Below are 17,986 nucleotides of genomic sequence, written 5' to 3'. Positions count from 1 at the left end.
CTACAGGAGAAAGGAATTTATCAGGTAAGCATAAATTATGTTTTTAATCCAACCCACCCATTTATTTATATATATATATATATATATACTGCAGGAGATCTAATACTACACAAGAGTACCATAGCCTTTAATTTTAATTTTAGGTGCTCTGTTCAACACTCACACTGATATATCTAAGCATCTTCTGACAGACCCCTGATGACATGACTTTTTATTTATTATCTATTGACTTGCATTTAGGCAATTACTGCTATGTTGTGCTGACTCTTAACTCCCTGGGCGTAAGCACAATTTTATCTATATAGCCCACAGGGCCTAGCAGTCTCTTTTGTGAAAAGCTAATAAAAAAGCATGTGATCAGAGGCTGTCTGTAGTGGCTTTGAAACAGGCAGTCATTTAGAGGTTTAAATGTTATAAAGTATATTAATATAATAATGTTGGTTGTGCAAAGCTGGGGAATGGGTAGTAAAGGCGTTATATATCTTTTTAAACAATAACAATTTTAGTGTCGACTGACACTTTAAAACCATAGCCTGTACAAAACAATGAATATCAGGAAGATTAACAATCTTTTTATGAAACTGAACAGAAAGAGCAGAAATCTGTCTTAAGAGAACTGGGGGATAAACCTTTATCCAAACCATCCTGAAAGTTGCCTGCAAATAGTATTAAAGCTCTGACAACATCCAAATTATGAAGAAGTCTCTCTGAAGAATTCTTTGAATTAGGACAAAAAGAGGGAACAATATATTTCACTACTTATTGTTTGAAGACACCACTTTAGGAAGAAAACTTAGCCCTCAAAACTGCCTTATCCTGATGAAAAATTAGATAAGGAGGATCACAGGACAGGGCAGACATGCCATCAAGCTTAGAGATTTGAGATCCTTATGAAAAAATGGACCTTGAGACAGAAGGTCCTGACGCAGACGAAGTGGCCAAGGAGGACCACTGGACATCTTGACCAGATCTGCAAACCAATTCCTTTGAGTCCAAGCCGGAGCAATAAGAATCACAGATGCTCTCTCCTGCCTGATTCTGGAAATTACCCTTGAAAGAAGAAAAATATAAGCAAATTGAAATGACCAATGAGCTACTAGACCATCCACGAACTCTGCCTAAGGATCCCTTGACCTTACAAAGTATGTGGGAAGTTTTTTGTTCAACCAAGATTCCATTTGATCTATCTCTGGGAGACCCCAAAGATTCACAATCTGACTGAAAACATCCAGATGCCACATCACCTTGGATGCAGGGATTGACGATTGAGAAAAGTTGCTTCCCAGTTGTTCACCCCTGGAATATGAACTGCATAAATAAAGTAACAATTTATTTCCACCTAGGAAAGAATGTGAGATGCTTCCCTCATGGCTAGAGAACTGTGAATTTCCCTGATGATTGACGTATGTTACTGATGTCACATTTTCTGTCTGAAAACATGGATGTGAATCTCTTCTCAATATAGGCTAGCTCTGAAGAGCCCAGAAAATTGCATGGAATTCCAAAACATTTATAGATAACATCTCCTTCTGAGGAGACCAAACTCCTTGTGCTCTTAGAGACCCCCAGACAGCACCCCATCCTGAAAGATTTGCATCTGTTTTGATCGCAGTTCAAGTAGGATGAACAAAAGATGCCCCCTTAATAAGGACATGATAATTCAACCACCACTACAGGGACTATATTTGAAATCCAAAATAATTATCTGAGAAAGGTGAGTATGATCCCTACTCTATTGCCTGAGAATACAAAGCTGAAGAAGCCAAATGTGAAACAGAGCAAATGGGATAGCATCCGATGGTGCAATCACAAGGCCCAGAACCTTCATAGAAAGTCCCACTGAAGGGCACAGAACAGACTGAAGGTTTATAAAGCTGCCACCAGATCCATGCGCCTTAGTTCTGTCAAAGATAGTCTCAGATATTAAATCTGAATCTAACTGAACAACCAGAAAAGTAAATCTTGATTGAGGAACCAGAGAACTTTTTGGAAAATTAATTTTCCAATTATGCTGTTGAAGAACCAACAAGAGTCTGTGGTTGTGAGATACAGCTTAAGGAAAAGATGGAGCTTGAACCAAGATATTGTCCAGGTAATAAAAACATTGAAATACCATGGTCCCTTTATTACTACCAAAAGAGTACCCAGAACCTTTGAAAAGATTGTGGTATTGGTAGCTAGAGCAAATAGACGGGCAGCAAATTTATAGTGTTGGTCTAGGAAGGCAAACCTCAGAAATTGATAATGATTATTGTGTATAGGAACATGAAGATATGCATCCTTTAAATATATTATAAACATAAACTGACCTTGCAGCACCAAAAGCAGAATGGTGGAATAGTCTGAATGGTTTCCGTTTAGAAAGAAGGAACTCTGAGATACCTGTTCAGAGCTTTTAAATCCAGAACAGGCCTTAAACTTCCCTCTTTCTTCGGAACAATGAAGAGGTTTGAATACAAATCTAAACATTTCTCCAGAATTGGAATTGGTTGTATGACTCCCATAGTTACCAGATCTGAAATATACTGACAAAAAGACCTTTGCTTTCAAAGGACCATTTGGAACATGCTACACAAAAAACCTTCCTCTGGGAGACCTCAACCTAAAACCTATTTGGTAACGCTGAGAAACAGACATGCTCAAATTGAATAGTCTGATGCACGCAAACCCTTATCCGACCCGCACTAATATGACGGCAGGAAAAGCTTGCGCAAAAAATTCTTTACAAAATTTAAAAAGGAATACAACTTAAACATTTATTTTAAGGAACCAACCTAAATAAATACATAAATAAAAAAGCCACAAGGCTACACAGTATAATGATTAATACCTTCTAGCTCAATAGGCTTATATGAGTGCTTAACCATGGGAACCCAGTTACTGGAAAAAAAGCATAAAATCAAGTGGAAAAGCCAAAACCAGTGCTTCTACATACAGCAGAGTAAATGAAACAGCAGGAGGCAAAGGACATGTTCCAGCGACACCCATGGCTGGCTTGTGACTAACTCCTAACATGGTTGTAATAATGTCACTACCAAATGCTAACAAACAGCTGCACTTTGAGGGGAAACGTGGGTCTCAATTCAATCTGAAAGCCCTGTCATAGAAACATCTGGAGCACCTTCTTTCTTGGGAGTGGTTTTATAGGGCTCTTGGAGTTTGGGAATCTTTGCCTCCTCCTAGTGGTCGGGAAAGGTATTCCCAGGAGTAATGGATCGTGGACTCTCACCACCTATATGAAAGATACATTTTTGCACTAGTGTAAGAAAAACTAGCAACAAAAGGGATTATAATCAGGGTGATAGATCAGTCTAATTTGGTAAATGTTAATGTGGAATATGGAAAAATGAAATAATTGCATTATATGTGGCTAATGGAAACTGTAAACAAGCGAGTTTAGAGATCTGTAGCAAACCAGGAGAGGACTGTGTCCCAGATGTCAATTGAATGTAGGATTTTTAAGAGGAGAGGATTGCTAACTGTGTTAAAAGCAGCAGATAGATCCAGAATAATTAGTGAGGAATAGTTTCCCTTTGCTTTAGCTGATAGCAGATCATTTGTTACTTTAGTAAGCGCAGTTTCTGTTGAGTGTTTAGGGCGGAAACCAGATTTTAGTGAATTTGTTATTTGAGAGAAAACCTAATTTATGCTTACCTGATAAATATATTTCTATCATGGTGGTGAGAGTCCACAATCCATACCTCCTGGGAATTACTCTTCTCCAACACTAGGAGGAGGCAATCATTCTCAAACCTCAAGAGCCCTATAAATACCACCCACCTTATACATATCTCAGTATAATGTATAGCCAAGCAAAGTGAGATAAGAAAAAGGAATAAGAGCCATCAAAGGAACAGAGAAAAAGATGTGCTGAAGAAAAAACTAACCTCAAATAACATAAGGGTGGGTTATTGTGGACTCTCACCAACATGGAAGAAATGAATGTATCATGTTGGCATACATTTTTTTCCTTCCATAAGGCAGGCAGAGTCCACGATTTCATTCTTTACTGTTGGGAAATACAACACCTGGCCACCAGGAGGAGACAAAGAGACCCCAGCCAAAGGCTTAAATATCCCTCCCACTTCCCCTATCTCCCAGTCATTCTTTGCCTTTCATCACTATAGGAGGTGGCATAGAAGTGTCAGAAGATTTGGATGGTCCTATGTTCCATTCAAGAAAGGACTGGAATTTTAAGTAATCATGTCAACCTCTCAGTGAGAGTATTGATGAAAGTTAGAGTCTGGAGATGCAGGGAAAGTTTATTTGCGAACCCATCCAGACTGTCGCCTAACAGCTCCTGAGCAATCAGTGTTGACGAGTTTCACTGCTTGCTTTTTACAAACTCAAGTCAAGCGTCGCTGCAAGACTGTCACACTTGAGAGGCTGTGCCTTTTCCACAGCATGGATCCTGGAGGGTAAGACCGTTTTTATATATACACTTTTGCTATACAGGGTCACAGTGTGGCTCCTTTATGTCTCGATCGGATCAAGGATTAATATCTCCTTCAGGAAGATTATTTGAACAGCTAGGGGTTATTTATAACTGCTTTAATGTGAGAGTTTTGGGCTCATAGACTGCGTGCTTTTGGCTTGGAATAAACAGGTTTCACTTTTGTTTTTTGAGTGTTGCACAGCTCATTATAGCTTAGCGCCTTTTTCATAGCAGGGGAAGTCCTGTCCTACGCTCCACGTGACCAGGTGCGGTCCTTTCATATTCCTATGATCCTGCTGCGGACATCACTCCTAAGGAGAGCGTTTTCACTGTTAACTGTCTGGGTCTAGGAGGTTGCGGTTTTGAATAAAAGTATTCTTTTTTTTGTCTGTTCTTCTGTGGATATATCTTAGCTATGGAGGACTCTGATACTACATTAGAAGGTTCCACTCCTTCTGTACTGATTAATAATTCCTGTTTATAGTGTGAGGAGGCCATGGTTTGCCCGCTTGCTCAATTTTGTTCAATTTGCCTGAGCACTGTTCTAAAGTCTAAGAAGGGAGACAAGCCTGCTAATACTCATAGCTCTATTAGCCCCTCTGAGCCGTCTACCTCTCAGGAATCTGTGTCCGGAGAGATTACTACCCTTTCTATACTACCCGCTCCTCATGCAGTTCCCTGCGGCTCAACTAATCCTCCATCTGGTGGGGGCTTTTTTCCTGCGGGCTTTACCACGCAGTTACAATCAGCGGTGTCTGCTGCCCTGAGTGTCTTACCTCCCTCCAGCAAACGTAAGAGAAAGGTTAAACATAGTTCTCCTGACCTAGAGTCATCTAAATATTTGTAGGATTTAGCTACTATGTCCCAGCTATCCGAGGATGAGTTAACCTCTGTAGCTTCAGAGGGTGAACTTTCGGAGTTGGAAACTTTAGTTTCTAAGCCTCCTTCAGCGGAGGAACCCTCCTTTAGATTTAAAATTGAGCATCTGCGTTTTTTATTAAAGGAGGTTCTGTCTATGCTAGAGGTTCCAGAGACTGAACTACCTGAGTAACCTAAAGATCCCTAAATTAGACAGGGTTTATGAAGACAGGAAGGTCCCTCTGACTTTTCCTGTGCCAGTTAAGATGACGAACATTATTAGTAACAAATGGAAAAGAATAGGAACTTCTTTTTCCCCCTCGTCTAATTTAAAAAAAATATTCCCGGTCACTGACTCTCAATTAAATTTGTGAGTCTCCATCCCTAAAGTGGATGACGCTATTTCTACGCTGGCTAAGCGTACTACTATCCCTCTGGAGGATAGTTCTTCTTTTAGAGAGCCTATGGATAAGAAAATGGAAACTTTTCTGAGGAAGATGTTTCAGCATACAGGGTTTTTATTTCAACTGGTGGAAGCTGTAGCCACGGTTGCTGGAGCAGCTACCTACCGGTGCAACACTCTGTCGGAGCTCATTGAGGTAGAGACTCTCCTCCAGAATATTCAGGAGAGAATTAAAGCTCTCAGAATTGCTAACTCCTTCATCTGTAACGCGCATATGCAGATTATTTGCCTAAATACAAAGGCATCTGGCTTTGCGGTCCTAGCCCGCCGGGCTCTATAGTTGAAGTCTTGGTCTGCTGATATGACTTCTAAATCCAGACTCCTTTCTCTTCCTTTCAAGGGGAAGATTTTATTCGGTCCAGGGCTGGACTCCATTATTTCTACGGTTACCGGAGGGAAAAGTGCCTTTCTACCGGATAAGAAGAATTAGGCCTAAGGGATGGCAATTGTCTAATTTTCGTGCTGACAAATCACGACGACAGCAATCCTTATCTAAGTCCGAGCAGCCCAAGAGTACTTGGAAGCTGGCTCAGTCCTGGAATAAGTCCAAACAGACTAAGAAGCCCATCTAGAACAAATCGGCATGAAGGGGCGGCCCTTGATCCGGGATCGGATCGAGTAGGGGGCAGACTGTTTCTTTTTTCAGACGCTTTGTTCCAGGATGTACAGGATCATTGGGTCCTGGAGGTTGTATCTCAGGGATACTGGATAGGATTCAAATCTTATCCGCTCAGGGGCAGATTCCTACTCTCCAGTAATTGTCCTGGTAACTACAGCAGAAAGAGGTTTGGGGTTTTATTCAAACCTTTTTGTGGTTCCAAAAAAGGAGGGAACTTTTCATCCAATTCTGGACCTAAAGTGCCTAAACAAGTTTCTTAGTGTTCCCTCTTTCAAGATTGAGACAATACGATCAATCCTTCCTCTGATTTAGGAAGGGCAGTTTATGACCACCATAGACCTGAAGGATGCATACCTTCACGTTCCGATACACAGGGAACATTTTCAATTCCTGAGGTTTGCATTTCTGGACCAGCACTTCCAGTTCATAGCTCTTCCGTTTGACCTAGCTACTGCTCCAATGATATTTTTGAAGGTTCTGGGAGCTCTTCAAGCTGTTGCAAGAACAGACGGTATTGCAGTAGCAACTTTCCTGGACGATATCGTGGTACAGGCACCATCTTTTCGTCGGAGTCCCTTCTCAGTCTTCTTCGATCACATGGATGGAAGATAAACTTGGAAAAGAGTTCTCTTACTTCAAGTACAAGGGTGAATTTCCTGGGGACAATAATAGATTCCATATCCATGAGAATATTTCTCATAGATCATAGACGTTGCAAGCTAACTACTGCTTATCTTGCCCTCTAGGCCTCCTTGAGACCCTCAGTGGCCCAGTGTATGGAGGTGATCGGACTCATGGTGTCCTGTATGGACATCATTCCCTCCAGATTCCATCTCTGACCCCTACAACTATGCATGCTGGGACAATGGAACGGTGACCATTCAGATCTGAATCAACAGATTGTGCTGGACAACCTGTCAAGACTCGCTCTCTTGGTGGCTCTGTCCAGATAATCTGTCCCAAGGCACGTGCTTCTTGAGACCGTCCTGGGAGATTGTGACTATGGACGCAAGCCTTTCTGGCTGGGGAGCCGTTTGGGATGCCAAGAAGGCACAAGGGCTGTAGATTTAGGAGTAGTCCTCCCTTCCGATAAATATATTGGAACTCCGGGCAATCTTCAATGCCTTGAAGGCTTGGCCCCTTCTGGGTTTGTCCCAGTTTATCAGATTCCAATCAGACAATATAACCTTGAGAGAAGTATCTAAGATACAAGAGTGGGCGGAGACATACAGATGTACGCTGTCAGCGATCCACATTCCTGGTGTGGACAACTGGGAAGCGGACTTCCTCAGCAGGCAATCCTTTCACCCAGGGTAATGGTCTATCCACCCCGAGGTGTTTGCAGAGATATGCAGCAAATGGTGGACGCTGGAGATAGATCTCATGGCATCCCGCCTCAATACCAAGCTACCCAGGTACGGATCGAGGTCGAGGGATCCTCAGGCGGAACTGATAGTTGCCCTATCAGTACCATGGAGGTTCAGACTCATATATCTTTTTCATCTATTACCGCTTTTCCCTCGTGTGCTGGCCTGCATCAAGCAGGAGCAAGCATAAGTGGGGATGTCCTCATCTCCTCAGTGGAGGTTACCTTGTCGCAGAGATCTGCTGATACAGTGTCCCTTCGTTCATCAAAATCTAGATTCTCTGAGGATGACTGCGTGGTGATTGAACGCTTAGTCTTAGCCAAGAGAGGGTTTTCTGAGAGTGTTATCGACACTCTGGTTCAAGCTCGTAAGCCAGTTACTCGTCGTATCTACCCTAAAGTGTGGAGGACTTACTTGTACTGGTGTGAAGAGTGTGGCTTTTCCTGGCATAAGGTTACCAGAATTCTATCTTTTCTCCAGGATGGACTGGAGAAGGGTCTATCTGCTAGTTCCCTGAAGGGACAGATATCCCTGAAGAGATTGTCTGAGCTTCCGGATATGCAGTCCTTTGTTAAAGGGACACTGATCCCAAAGTTTTTCTTTCGTGATTCACATAGCGCATGCAATTTTAAGCAACTTTCTAATTTACTCGTATTATCAATTTTTCTTCATTCTATTGCTATCTTTATTTGAAAAATAAGGCATCTAAGCTATTTTTTGGTTCAGATTCCTGGACAGCATTTGTTTATCGGTGGGTGAATTTATTCAACAATCAGCAAGAACAACCCAGGTTGTTCACCAAAATGGGCCGGCATCTAAACTTACATTCTTGCTTTTCAAATAAAGATACCAAGAGAATGAAGAAAATTTGATCATAGGAGTAAATTAAAAAATTGCTTAAAATTGCATGCTCTATCTGAATCACGAAAGAAAAAAATTGTGATTCAGTGTCCCTTTAAGGCTCTGACTAGGATCAGACCTGTGTTTAGATCTGGGTGTCCGCCTTGGAGCCTCAATCTTGTTCTTAGTGTTTTGCAGCAGGCTCCGTTTGAGCCTATGCATACTGTTGACATTAAATTATTATCTTGGAAGGTTATTTTTTTGTTGGCTATTGCCTCTGCACGCAGAGTTTGAGATTTATGCTTTGCAATGTGAACCCCTTATCTTTTTTTCCATGCTGATAAGGCGGTTTTACGTACTAAATTAGGGTTGCCCCCCAAGGTGGTGTCGGATCGTAACATTAATCAATAAAGTTATAGCATTAATCAAGTAATCTTCAGGCTACTAAGGAATTCAGACACTCTTCTTCTTCTTTGTTTGTCATCTATACGGGGAAGCGTAAGGGGTAGAAGGCTACTATCTTTTTGGTTGAGGAGTGTCATCCGCTTAGCTTATGAGACAGCGGGGCGAGAGCCTCCTGAGAACATAACTGCTTATTCCACTAGAGCAGTGGCTTCCTTCTGGGCTTTTAAGAACAAAGCCTCTATGGATCAGATTTGTAAGGCAGCTACCTGGTCCTCCTTACACACGTTTTCTAAATTTTACAAGTTTGATGTGTTTGCTTCGGTTGAAGCAGCTTTCGGGAGAAAAGTTTTGCAGGCTGTGGTATCCTCAGAATAGGGTCTGCCTCTTTTTTGTTCCCTCCCATTTATTCCTTCAGTGTCCTCTGGAGCTTGGGTATAGTTTTCCCAACAGTAAGGAATAAAGTTGTGGACTCTTCCTGCCTTATCGAAGTAAAACATAATTTATGCTTACCAGATAAATTCCTTTCCTTCCTTATGTTGGGTGGCTCCTTTTTATATAATTTATTCTGTGTCTTTGCCTCCTCCTGTTGGCCAGGTGTTGTATTTCCCAAGATTAAGGAATGAAGTTGTGGACTTTCCCTACCAGGAAAGAAAGTAATTTATCTGGTAAGCATAAATTATGTTTTTCTTTCATTCAGGTGGTGAGAGTCCACTATCCATTACTCCTGGGAAATAATACCCAAACTGTGGAGTCCACGAGTAATACAATTCAAAGTAGTAACCCTAACCTATAAAGCACTCCACAGACTCCCAACTATATTTCCTCTCTCATATCCAAATAATCCCTGACACTTCCTCTTCAATCAACCTCAGACCTGTCTCTCCACTCCTATAATCTCTACGTCCCTCTCTTGCCTCCAAGACTTCTCATGCGCTGCTCCTTTCCTCTGGAACTCTCTACCCCTCTCCTTTAGACTGTCTCCAACATTTGTATAGTTTCAGACGCTCTTTAAAAACCCACCTATTTAGAGAGGCTTACAATCTCCCCTGCTTTTCATCCTGACCAAAATAAATCTTAAAGTGCCTTTACTCACTGCTGTTACTACAATCCATTTGACAAGCTACCCCAAATCTTATATCTCTTTACCCTCAACCTGTAGACTGTAAGCTCTTCGGAGCAGGGCTCTCTTCCTCCTGTAATTGAGCTGTATAATCTGTTATGTTTTTGTATCTTATCACAAAACCTTGTCATTGAATACCACCATCTCTGTAACTAGCGCTACAAAATTTTGCGGCGCTATACAAATAAATATGTAATAATTATAATTTTACATTTCCTAGTATTAGTAAAAAAAAAGAAGCAATTTGACACTAGTGTTCTATGTTTACAGGTTTGAACAAGAGTTTATAAATAGTCTGATAAAAGAATATGGACAGACACAACAAAAGTATTTCTGGACAAGTTTAAGAGATGTAAATAATACTGGAGATTATTACTGGGAAACTTCATCTGGGGAAAGGAACATGACCTACTCAAACTGGGGATCATTTCAGCCAGGTAAGCAATTCCTGCTGGTCAGGAGTTGAATATCCCACTAGTAATTGGAAAATTTTTGAATTAAATTTATCAGGTAAGCACACATTTTGTTTTTCATTGCAAAATAAAATAATATGCTTTCCTGAAATAGATGTACACTTTGTGAATCAAAGTTTTAAGGCAAGCAGCTAAAGTAAAATCTGTCTTAAAGGGACACTGAACCCAATTTTTTTCTTTCGTGGTTCAGATAGAGCATGAAATTTTAAGAAACTTTCTAATTTACTCCTATTATCAAATTTTCTTCATTCTGTTGGTATCATAGTTTAGATGCCGGCCCATTTTTTATGAACAACCTGGGTTGTTCTTGCTGATTGGTGGATACATTCATCTACCAATAAAATAGTGCTGTCTAGAATACTGACCCAAAAAAAAGCTTAGATGCCTTCTTTTTCAAATAAAGATAGCAAGAGAATGATGAAAAATTGATAATAGGATTAAATTAGAAAGTTGCTGTATATTTAAGCATTTTTGGGAGTTAGAGATAGAGACGAAACCACAATTTCCTGATTGATGTTATCTGAAGAATCACCTTTTGGAAAGAAATTATAGTTTGTTCTCAAAACTGTTTTGTCCTGATGAAAAATTAGGAAACAGGAACAACCAAATGGCTAAGAGATAAGAGGCTAACAGTTAAATAACCAGACCGTGCCTAGGTTCAGAAGGCTGAACCTGAAGAACAAACAGGTTAAGGTTCTACAGAGGATAGCTAGTATAATGACCAAATGTTAAACAAAAGCTTGAATATTAGGTAATTAAGAAATCTTTTTGTGATACAAGACCAATAAGGCAGAAGTTTGGCCTTTTGGGGAACTGTCTGATAAACCCTTTTCCAGACCATCCTGCAAAAATTGTAGAATACAATATTTGTTTATTTCAAGTTAGCAACGCAGTATGCTTATAATGCTTTTGTTTAACTAAATGAAGCAGAATACTTGTTGAGGTGTATTCACTTTTCTTTTAAGTCTCCTCCCCTCTCCTTTCTCTCCCAGTTCCCGCTCAAGCCAAAACTTATTTGGTTTTCCTATACTTGTCGGAGTTCAGACGAGAATTGTGCCTTTAAAATCAAATGGCACGGAATTGCAGCGTTCTCACCAGTTCTGTGATGTTCAGACCCTATGCAAATCATCTCCTCTCTTAGGCTGTAGTTGGCGGCTCTGCCCGGCAGCTCACAATCTCTCGGCTCTGCATATGATAGTGTCAGTGACTTGTCTAATGAGCAGGCATTAGGATCATCAGAGCAGGTAATGTAGGGAAAGCTTAATTTGTCTTGTGTTAGAAGTATGGAGAGGTCACCCATAGAATGTAGTTCTGTTCTGTTGAAGACTGTACACCACAGGGATAACGACGAACATGCAGCATGGGTACAAATGTTTTGAAATTGTAAAGTTCAGGTCTATTCAAACAGGCCTGAAACTACATCCCAGACACAGACCTCCACCTAGCTATACTCAAATACAGATGGATCCTCAAAGAACAAAAGGAAGTAAACATTTGTCCCAAACTATAAGAGATAATGTAAATTCAAAGGAAGGTTTGATCACTACCTGAACAGTGGGTATATAAAGATTAACTGATCAGATTTTAGGAATAATATTTTATATTGAGATTGAATATTGTAATGCTCGTGGGATACTCCTCAATTAGACTGAACTTGGCTAGTAGTCTTGTTATCCCGGCGTCAAGACGAAATGTTAGAGAATATCCCAGAGCAGAGAATGTTTGCAAGGTGAGATAAGTGGCACTTACCACAGGCAGGACAGTCCTTGGCGGCAACAGACAGGAAACCAGAGAAAGGTAGTTCAGGGGTAAACCACTAGGATGGTCAGGCAGGCAGGGCTTGACAACAATAAATCAATCCAGCAGTTAAGGGTTAAACAGGCAGAGTGGTCAGACAAGCAAGGTTCAGCAGCAGTATATCAATCCAGCAGTTTAAGGGTTAAACAGGCAGAGTGGTCAGACAGGCAAGGTTCAGCAACAATATAACAGTCAAGCATACAAATAAGCACAACCCAGGAGCCCCAGGGCAGAACATGCTGTGATCTGAGATGTCATCACAGAAAATGCAGCAGGTCTGCAGAAAGAACAGGCAGGGGCGTATTAATCCATAGGCCAACAAGGCCGGTGCCTAGAGCGACAGATTTTGGGGGGCGTTCTTGTAGTAACACCAGCACCAGTATCTTGGTATAAACTTTTATTAAGGTTACATAAAAAAAAATGCTGTTTTTTATGTAACCTTAATAAAAGTTTATACCAAGATACTGGTGCTGGTGTTACTACAAGAACACTTCTGATACTCAGGGGATTTTGCAGCTGCCCCCAACACCGTGCATCACTGGATACTGATAGTGCTGTATACCCCCTACATTGGAATATTAGATTAAGGGGGGCAGCACTTGGCCACTGCACTGAATATGTGACCACTGTCCAGGCTTTAAAATGTTTAATGTTAGCCCGGTCAGGGCAGGCGCTTGTGTAAGCAGCAGGGGAGCGCCTAGAGCGGGTACAACTTCCTCCTACAACAATGATATGCTTACTATGTGGGCATGCCGTGAGGCTAAGCTGCCTGAGAATGTGCACAGTGCAGTGTGGAGTCTGAGGGGGAAATTGTGCAGTCTGTGGATGACTGGTTTCCAGACCGGTACATTACTGATGTGACGTCTAGTGAAGAGGTAGGAGGGGTAGGAGTCTGACTGAGTAAGGGCAGGGGGTCTGGGGCAGGCGAGGGCAGAATGTGCATGGTCCGGCCGGGGTTTTGCACCGTTTTCACAGAGCCTTAGTGATGACCTCATTCAGTCACTTAAACTGAGTCACTTTTGAGGTGCTTCGTATCGTACAGCAAAAATAAGAAAATATGTTACCGACACGGCCCATGCCCCCTCTGTAGTAACCGGCAGCCCCAGCTTAACATAAGGTCAGTCAGTGCTCATTCCTTTATGCTCGGCTGGTTATTGATGACTATTGCTATTGTACTATGTTTTTCTCTTAATTTGGCCAAACAGTATCCCTAGCTTGTCAGGCAGGAAGGGGTGGAAAGTTAAGTTTTGTATTGTTTGCCAATATTATTCCTACAGACATTTTTTTATTTTATAGATCTTTGATTATGTGCAACACTGCAACTGATATGTATATTAAAAAAGTGTGTTTGGTGTGGTTTATGTGTGTGTGGTTTGTGTGTGTGTGTGGACTGTGGTTGGTGTGTGTGGGTGTGTGTGGTTTGTGTGTATGTGTGTGGTTTGTGTGTATGTGTGTGGTTTGTGTGTATGTGTGTGGTTTATGTGTGTGTGTGGTTTATGTGTGTGTGTGGTTGGTGTGCATGTGTGTGGTTGGTGTGTGTGTGTGTGGTTTTTGTGTGCGGTTGGTTTGTGTGTGGTTTGTGTGTATGAACAATTTTGTGATGTAGTAGGAGGGCCGCAGGGCATTTCCTAATTCCCCCCCCCCCCCCCCCTAAAACAACAATACCTTGACCAAAAAATACGCCACTGAGAACAGGACACATGCATACACCTTCATGGGAATTAATTTTGCAGTGCTTCACCAAAAAAGGCTTTTTTTCTTCAAACTGTGCTGTACTCTGGCTGCATTGTGTAAGCTTTCCTTAACACAGTGCAGCCAGAGCTGTATGAAGAGTACAGTCAAATATGGAGCAGCAGTGCAAAGTGGCAGTTCATTGATGGATGACTGTCTCTCAGGGATTTTTTTTACCCCGCCCCCTAGCCTTTCCCAGTCTGCAAAGCTGTGACTACTAAGTGTTAGACATTTTTATGAGCAATGTCTCTTTCATGTAATTGGCAAGAGTCCATGAGCTAGTGACGTATGTGATATACATTCCTACCAGGAGGGGCAAAGTTTCCCAAACCTCAAAATGCCTATAAATACACCCCCCACCACACCCACAATTCAGTTTTACAAACTTTGCCTCCTATGGAGGTGGTGAAGTAAGTTTGTGCTAGATTTCTACGTTGATATGCGCTTCTCAACATGCTGAAGCCCGGTTCCTCTCTGAGTGCAGTGAATGACAGAGGGATGTGAAAGGAGTATTACCTATTGAATTCAATGGTCATCCTAACGGGGATCTATTTCATAGATTCTCTGTTATCGGTCGTAGAGATTCATCTCCTACCTCCCTTTTCAGATCGACTATATACTCTTATATACCATTACCTATACTGATTCTCGTTTCAGTACTGGTTTGGCTATCTACTTTATGTAGATGAGTGTCTTTTGGTAAGTATGTTTTCTTTTATTTAAGACACTCTCAGCTATGGTTTGGCACTTTATATGTAAAGTTCTAAATATATGTTTTGTACTTATATTTGCCATGATTCAGGTTAATCAGTATATTTCCTTCTTACAGACTGTCAGTTTCATTTTTGGGAAATGCATATGAAAAAAATTATTTCTTACCTGAAATTTTTCAAATTGACTTTCTTTTCTAAATTGCTGGCTGTTAGGCTCGCGGGAGCGCATAATGCTATAATTTATTGCATAATTTTCTCCAACATAGGTGTGTCCGGTCCACGGCGTCATCCTTACTTGTGGGATATTCTCTTCCCCAACAGGAAATGGCAAAGAGCCCAGCAAAGCTGGTCACATGATCCCTCCTAGGCTCCGCCTTCCCCAGTCATTCTCTTTGCCGTTGTACAGGCAACATCTCCACGGAGATGGCTTAGAGTTTTTTGGTGTTTAACTGTAGTTTTTATTATTCAATCAAGAGTTTGTTATTTTAAAATAGTGCTGGTATGTACTATTTACTCTGAAACAGAAAAGAGATGAAGATTTCTGTTTGTAAGAGGAAAATGATTTTAGCAACCGTTACTAAAATCGATGGCTGTTTCCACACAGGACTGTTGAGAGGAATTAACTTCAGTTGGGGGAAACAGTGAGCAGACTTTTGCTGCTTGAGGTATGACACATTTCTAACAAGACGATGTAATGCTGGAAGCTGTCATTTTCCCTATGGGATCCGGTAAGCCATTTTTATTACATAAGAAAAAAAGGGCTTCACAAGGGCTTTTAAGACTGTAGACATTTTCTGGGCTAAAACGATCGATATATAAGCATATTTTATACTTCATAGCTTTGAGGAATTATTTTATTCTTGGGAATTATGTAAAATAACCGGCAGGCACTGTATTGGACACCTTATTCTCTAGGGGCTTTCCCTAATCATAGGCAGAGCCTCATTTTCGCGCCTCTATTGCGCACTTGTTTTTGGGAAGCATGACATGCAGATGCATGTGTGAGGAGCTCTGATACATAGAAAAGACTTTCTGAAGGCGTCATTTGGTATCGTATTCCCCTTTGGGCTTGGTTGGGTCTCAGCAAAGCAGATACCAGGGACTGTAAAGGGGTTAAATATAAAAACGGCTCCGGTTCCGTTATTTTAAGAGTTAAAGCTTTCAAATTTGGTGTGCAATACTTTTAAGGCTTTAAGACACTGTGGTGAAATTTTGGTGAATTTTGAACAATTCCTTCATACTTTTTCACATTTGCAGTAATAAAGTGTGTTCAGTTTAAAATTTAAAGTGACAGTAACGGTTTTATTTTAAAACGTTTTTTGTACTTTGTTATCAAGTTTATGCCTGTTTAACATGTCTGAACTACCAGATAGACTGTGTTCTGTATGTGGGGAAGCCAAGGTTCCTTCTCATTTAAATAGATGTGATTTATGTGACACAAAATTTAGAGAAAATGATGCCCAAGATGATTCCTCAAGTGAGGGGAGTAAGCATGGTACTGCATCATCCCCTCCTTCGTCTACACCAGTCTTGCCCACACAGGAGGCCCCTAGTACATCTAGTGCGCCAATACTCCTTACTATGCAACAATTAACGGCTGTAATGGATAATTCTATCAAAAACATTTTAGCCAAAATGCCCACTTATCAGCGAAAGCGCGACTGCTCTGTTTTAGAAAATACTGAAGAGCATGAGGACGCTGATGATATTGGTTCTGAAGTGCCCCTACACCAGTCTGAGGGGGCCAGGGAGGTTTTGTCTGAGGGAGAAATTTCAAATTCAGGGAAAATTTCTCAACAAGCTGAACCTGATGTGATTCCATTTAAATTTAAATTGGAACATCTCCGCGCCCTGCTTAAGGAGGTGTTATCTACTCTGGATAATACCCAAGCGGGTGGCGGACATTGTAAATAAAGAATGGGAAAGGCCCAGCATACCTTTCGTCCCTCCCCCTATATTTAAGAAATTGTTTCCTATGGTCGACCCCAGAAAGGACTTATGGCAGACAGTCCCCAAGGTCGAGGGGGCGGTTTCTACTCTAAACAAACGCACCACTATACCCATAGAAGATAGTTGTGCTTTCAAAGATCCTATGGATAAAAAATTAGAGGGTTTGCTTAAAAAGATGTTTGTTCAGCAAGGTTACCTTCTACAACCAATTTCATGCATTGTTCCTGTCACTACAGCGGCGTGTTTCTGGTTCGATGAACTAGAAAAGGCGCTCAATAAAGATTCTTCTTATGAGGAGATTTTGGACAGAATTCATGCTCTCAAATTGGCTAACTCTTTCACCCTAGACGCCACTTTGCAATTGGCTAGATTAGCGGCGAAAAATTCTGGGTTTGCTATTGTGGCGCGCAGAGCGCTTTGGCTAAAATCTTGGTCAGCGGATGCGTCTTCCAAGAACAAATTGCTTAACATTCCTTTCAAGGGGAAAACGCTGTTTGGCCCTGACTTGAAAGAGATTATTTCTGATATCACTGGGGGCAAGGGCCACGCCCTTCCTCAGGATAGGTCTTTCAAGGCCAAAAATAAACCTAATTTTCGTCCCTTTCGCAGAAACGGACCAGCCCCAAGTGCTACGTCCTCTAAGCAAGAGGGTAATACTTCTCAAGCCAAGCCAGCCTGGAGGCCAATGCAAGGCTGGAACAAAGGTAAGCAGGCCAAGAAACCTGCCACTGCTACCAAGACAGCATGAGATGTTGGCCCCCGATCCGGGACCGGATCTGGTGGGGGGCAGACTCTCTCTCTTCGCTCAGGCTTGGGCAAGAGATGTTCTGGATCCTTGGGCGCTAGAAATAGTCTCCCAAGGTTATCTTCTGGAATTCAAGGGGCTTCCCCCAAGGGGGAGGTTCCACAGGTCTCAATTGTCTTCAGACCACATAAAAAAACAGGCATTCTTACATTGTGTAGAAGACCTGTTAAAAATGGGAGTGATTCATCCTGTTCCATTAGGAGAACAAGGGATGGGGTTCTACTCCAATCTGTTCGTAGTTCCCAAAAAAGAGGGAACATTCCGACCAATCTTAGATCTCAAGATCCTAAACAAGTTTCTCAAGGTTCGATCGTTCAAAATGGAAACCATTCGAACAATTCTTCCTTCCATCCAGGAAGGTCAATTCATGACCACGGTGGATTTAAAGGATGCGTATCTACATATTCCTA

The 17,986-nt window shown here is 41.5% G+C and overlaps 1 protein-coding gene across 2 annotated transcripts in view; it reads left to right on the top strand.

The window, feature by feature from the left end:
• Positions 1-17,986, top strand: part of LY75 (lymphocyte antigen 75) — a 1,208,875-nt gene that overhangs the window by 634,044 nt on the left and 556,845 nt on the right. For both annotated transcript variants that reach the window (XM_053698349.1, XM_053698347.1), the window contains one exon: positions 10,378-10,544. In XM_053698349.1, the coding sequence (XP_053554324.1) occupies positions 10,378-10,544 (167 nt within the window). The remainder of the gene's footprint in view (positions 1-10,377; positions 10,545-17,986) is intronic.

This window comes from Bombina bombina, chromosome 1 (genome assembly GCF_027579735.1).
Source record: "Bombina bombina isolate aBomBom1 chromosome 1, aBomBom1.pri, whole genome shotgun sequence".
In the NCBI taxonomy this organism is placed as follows: Eukaryota; Metazoa; Chordata; class Amphibia; order Anura; family Bombinatoridae; genus Bombina; species Bombina bombina.
This window is presented reverse-complemented; position numbering and strand designations above follow the sequence as displayed.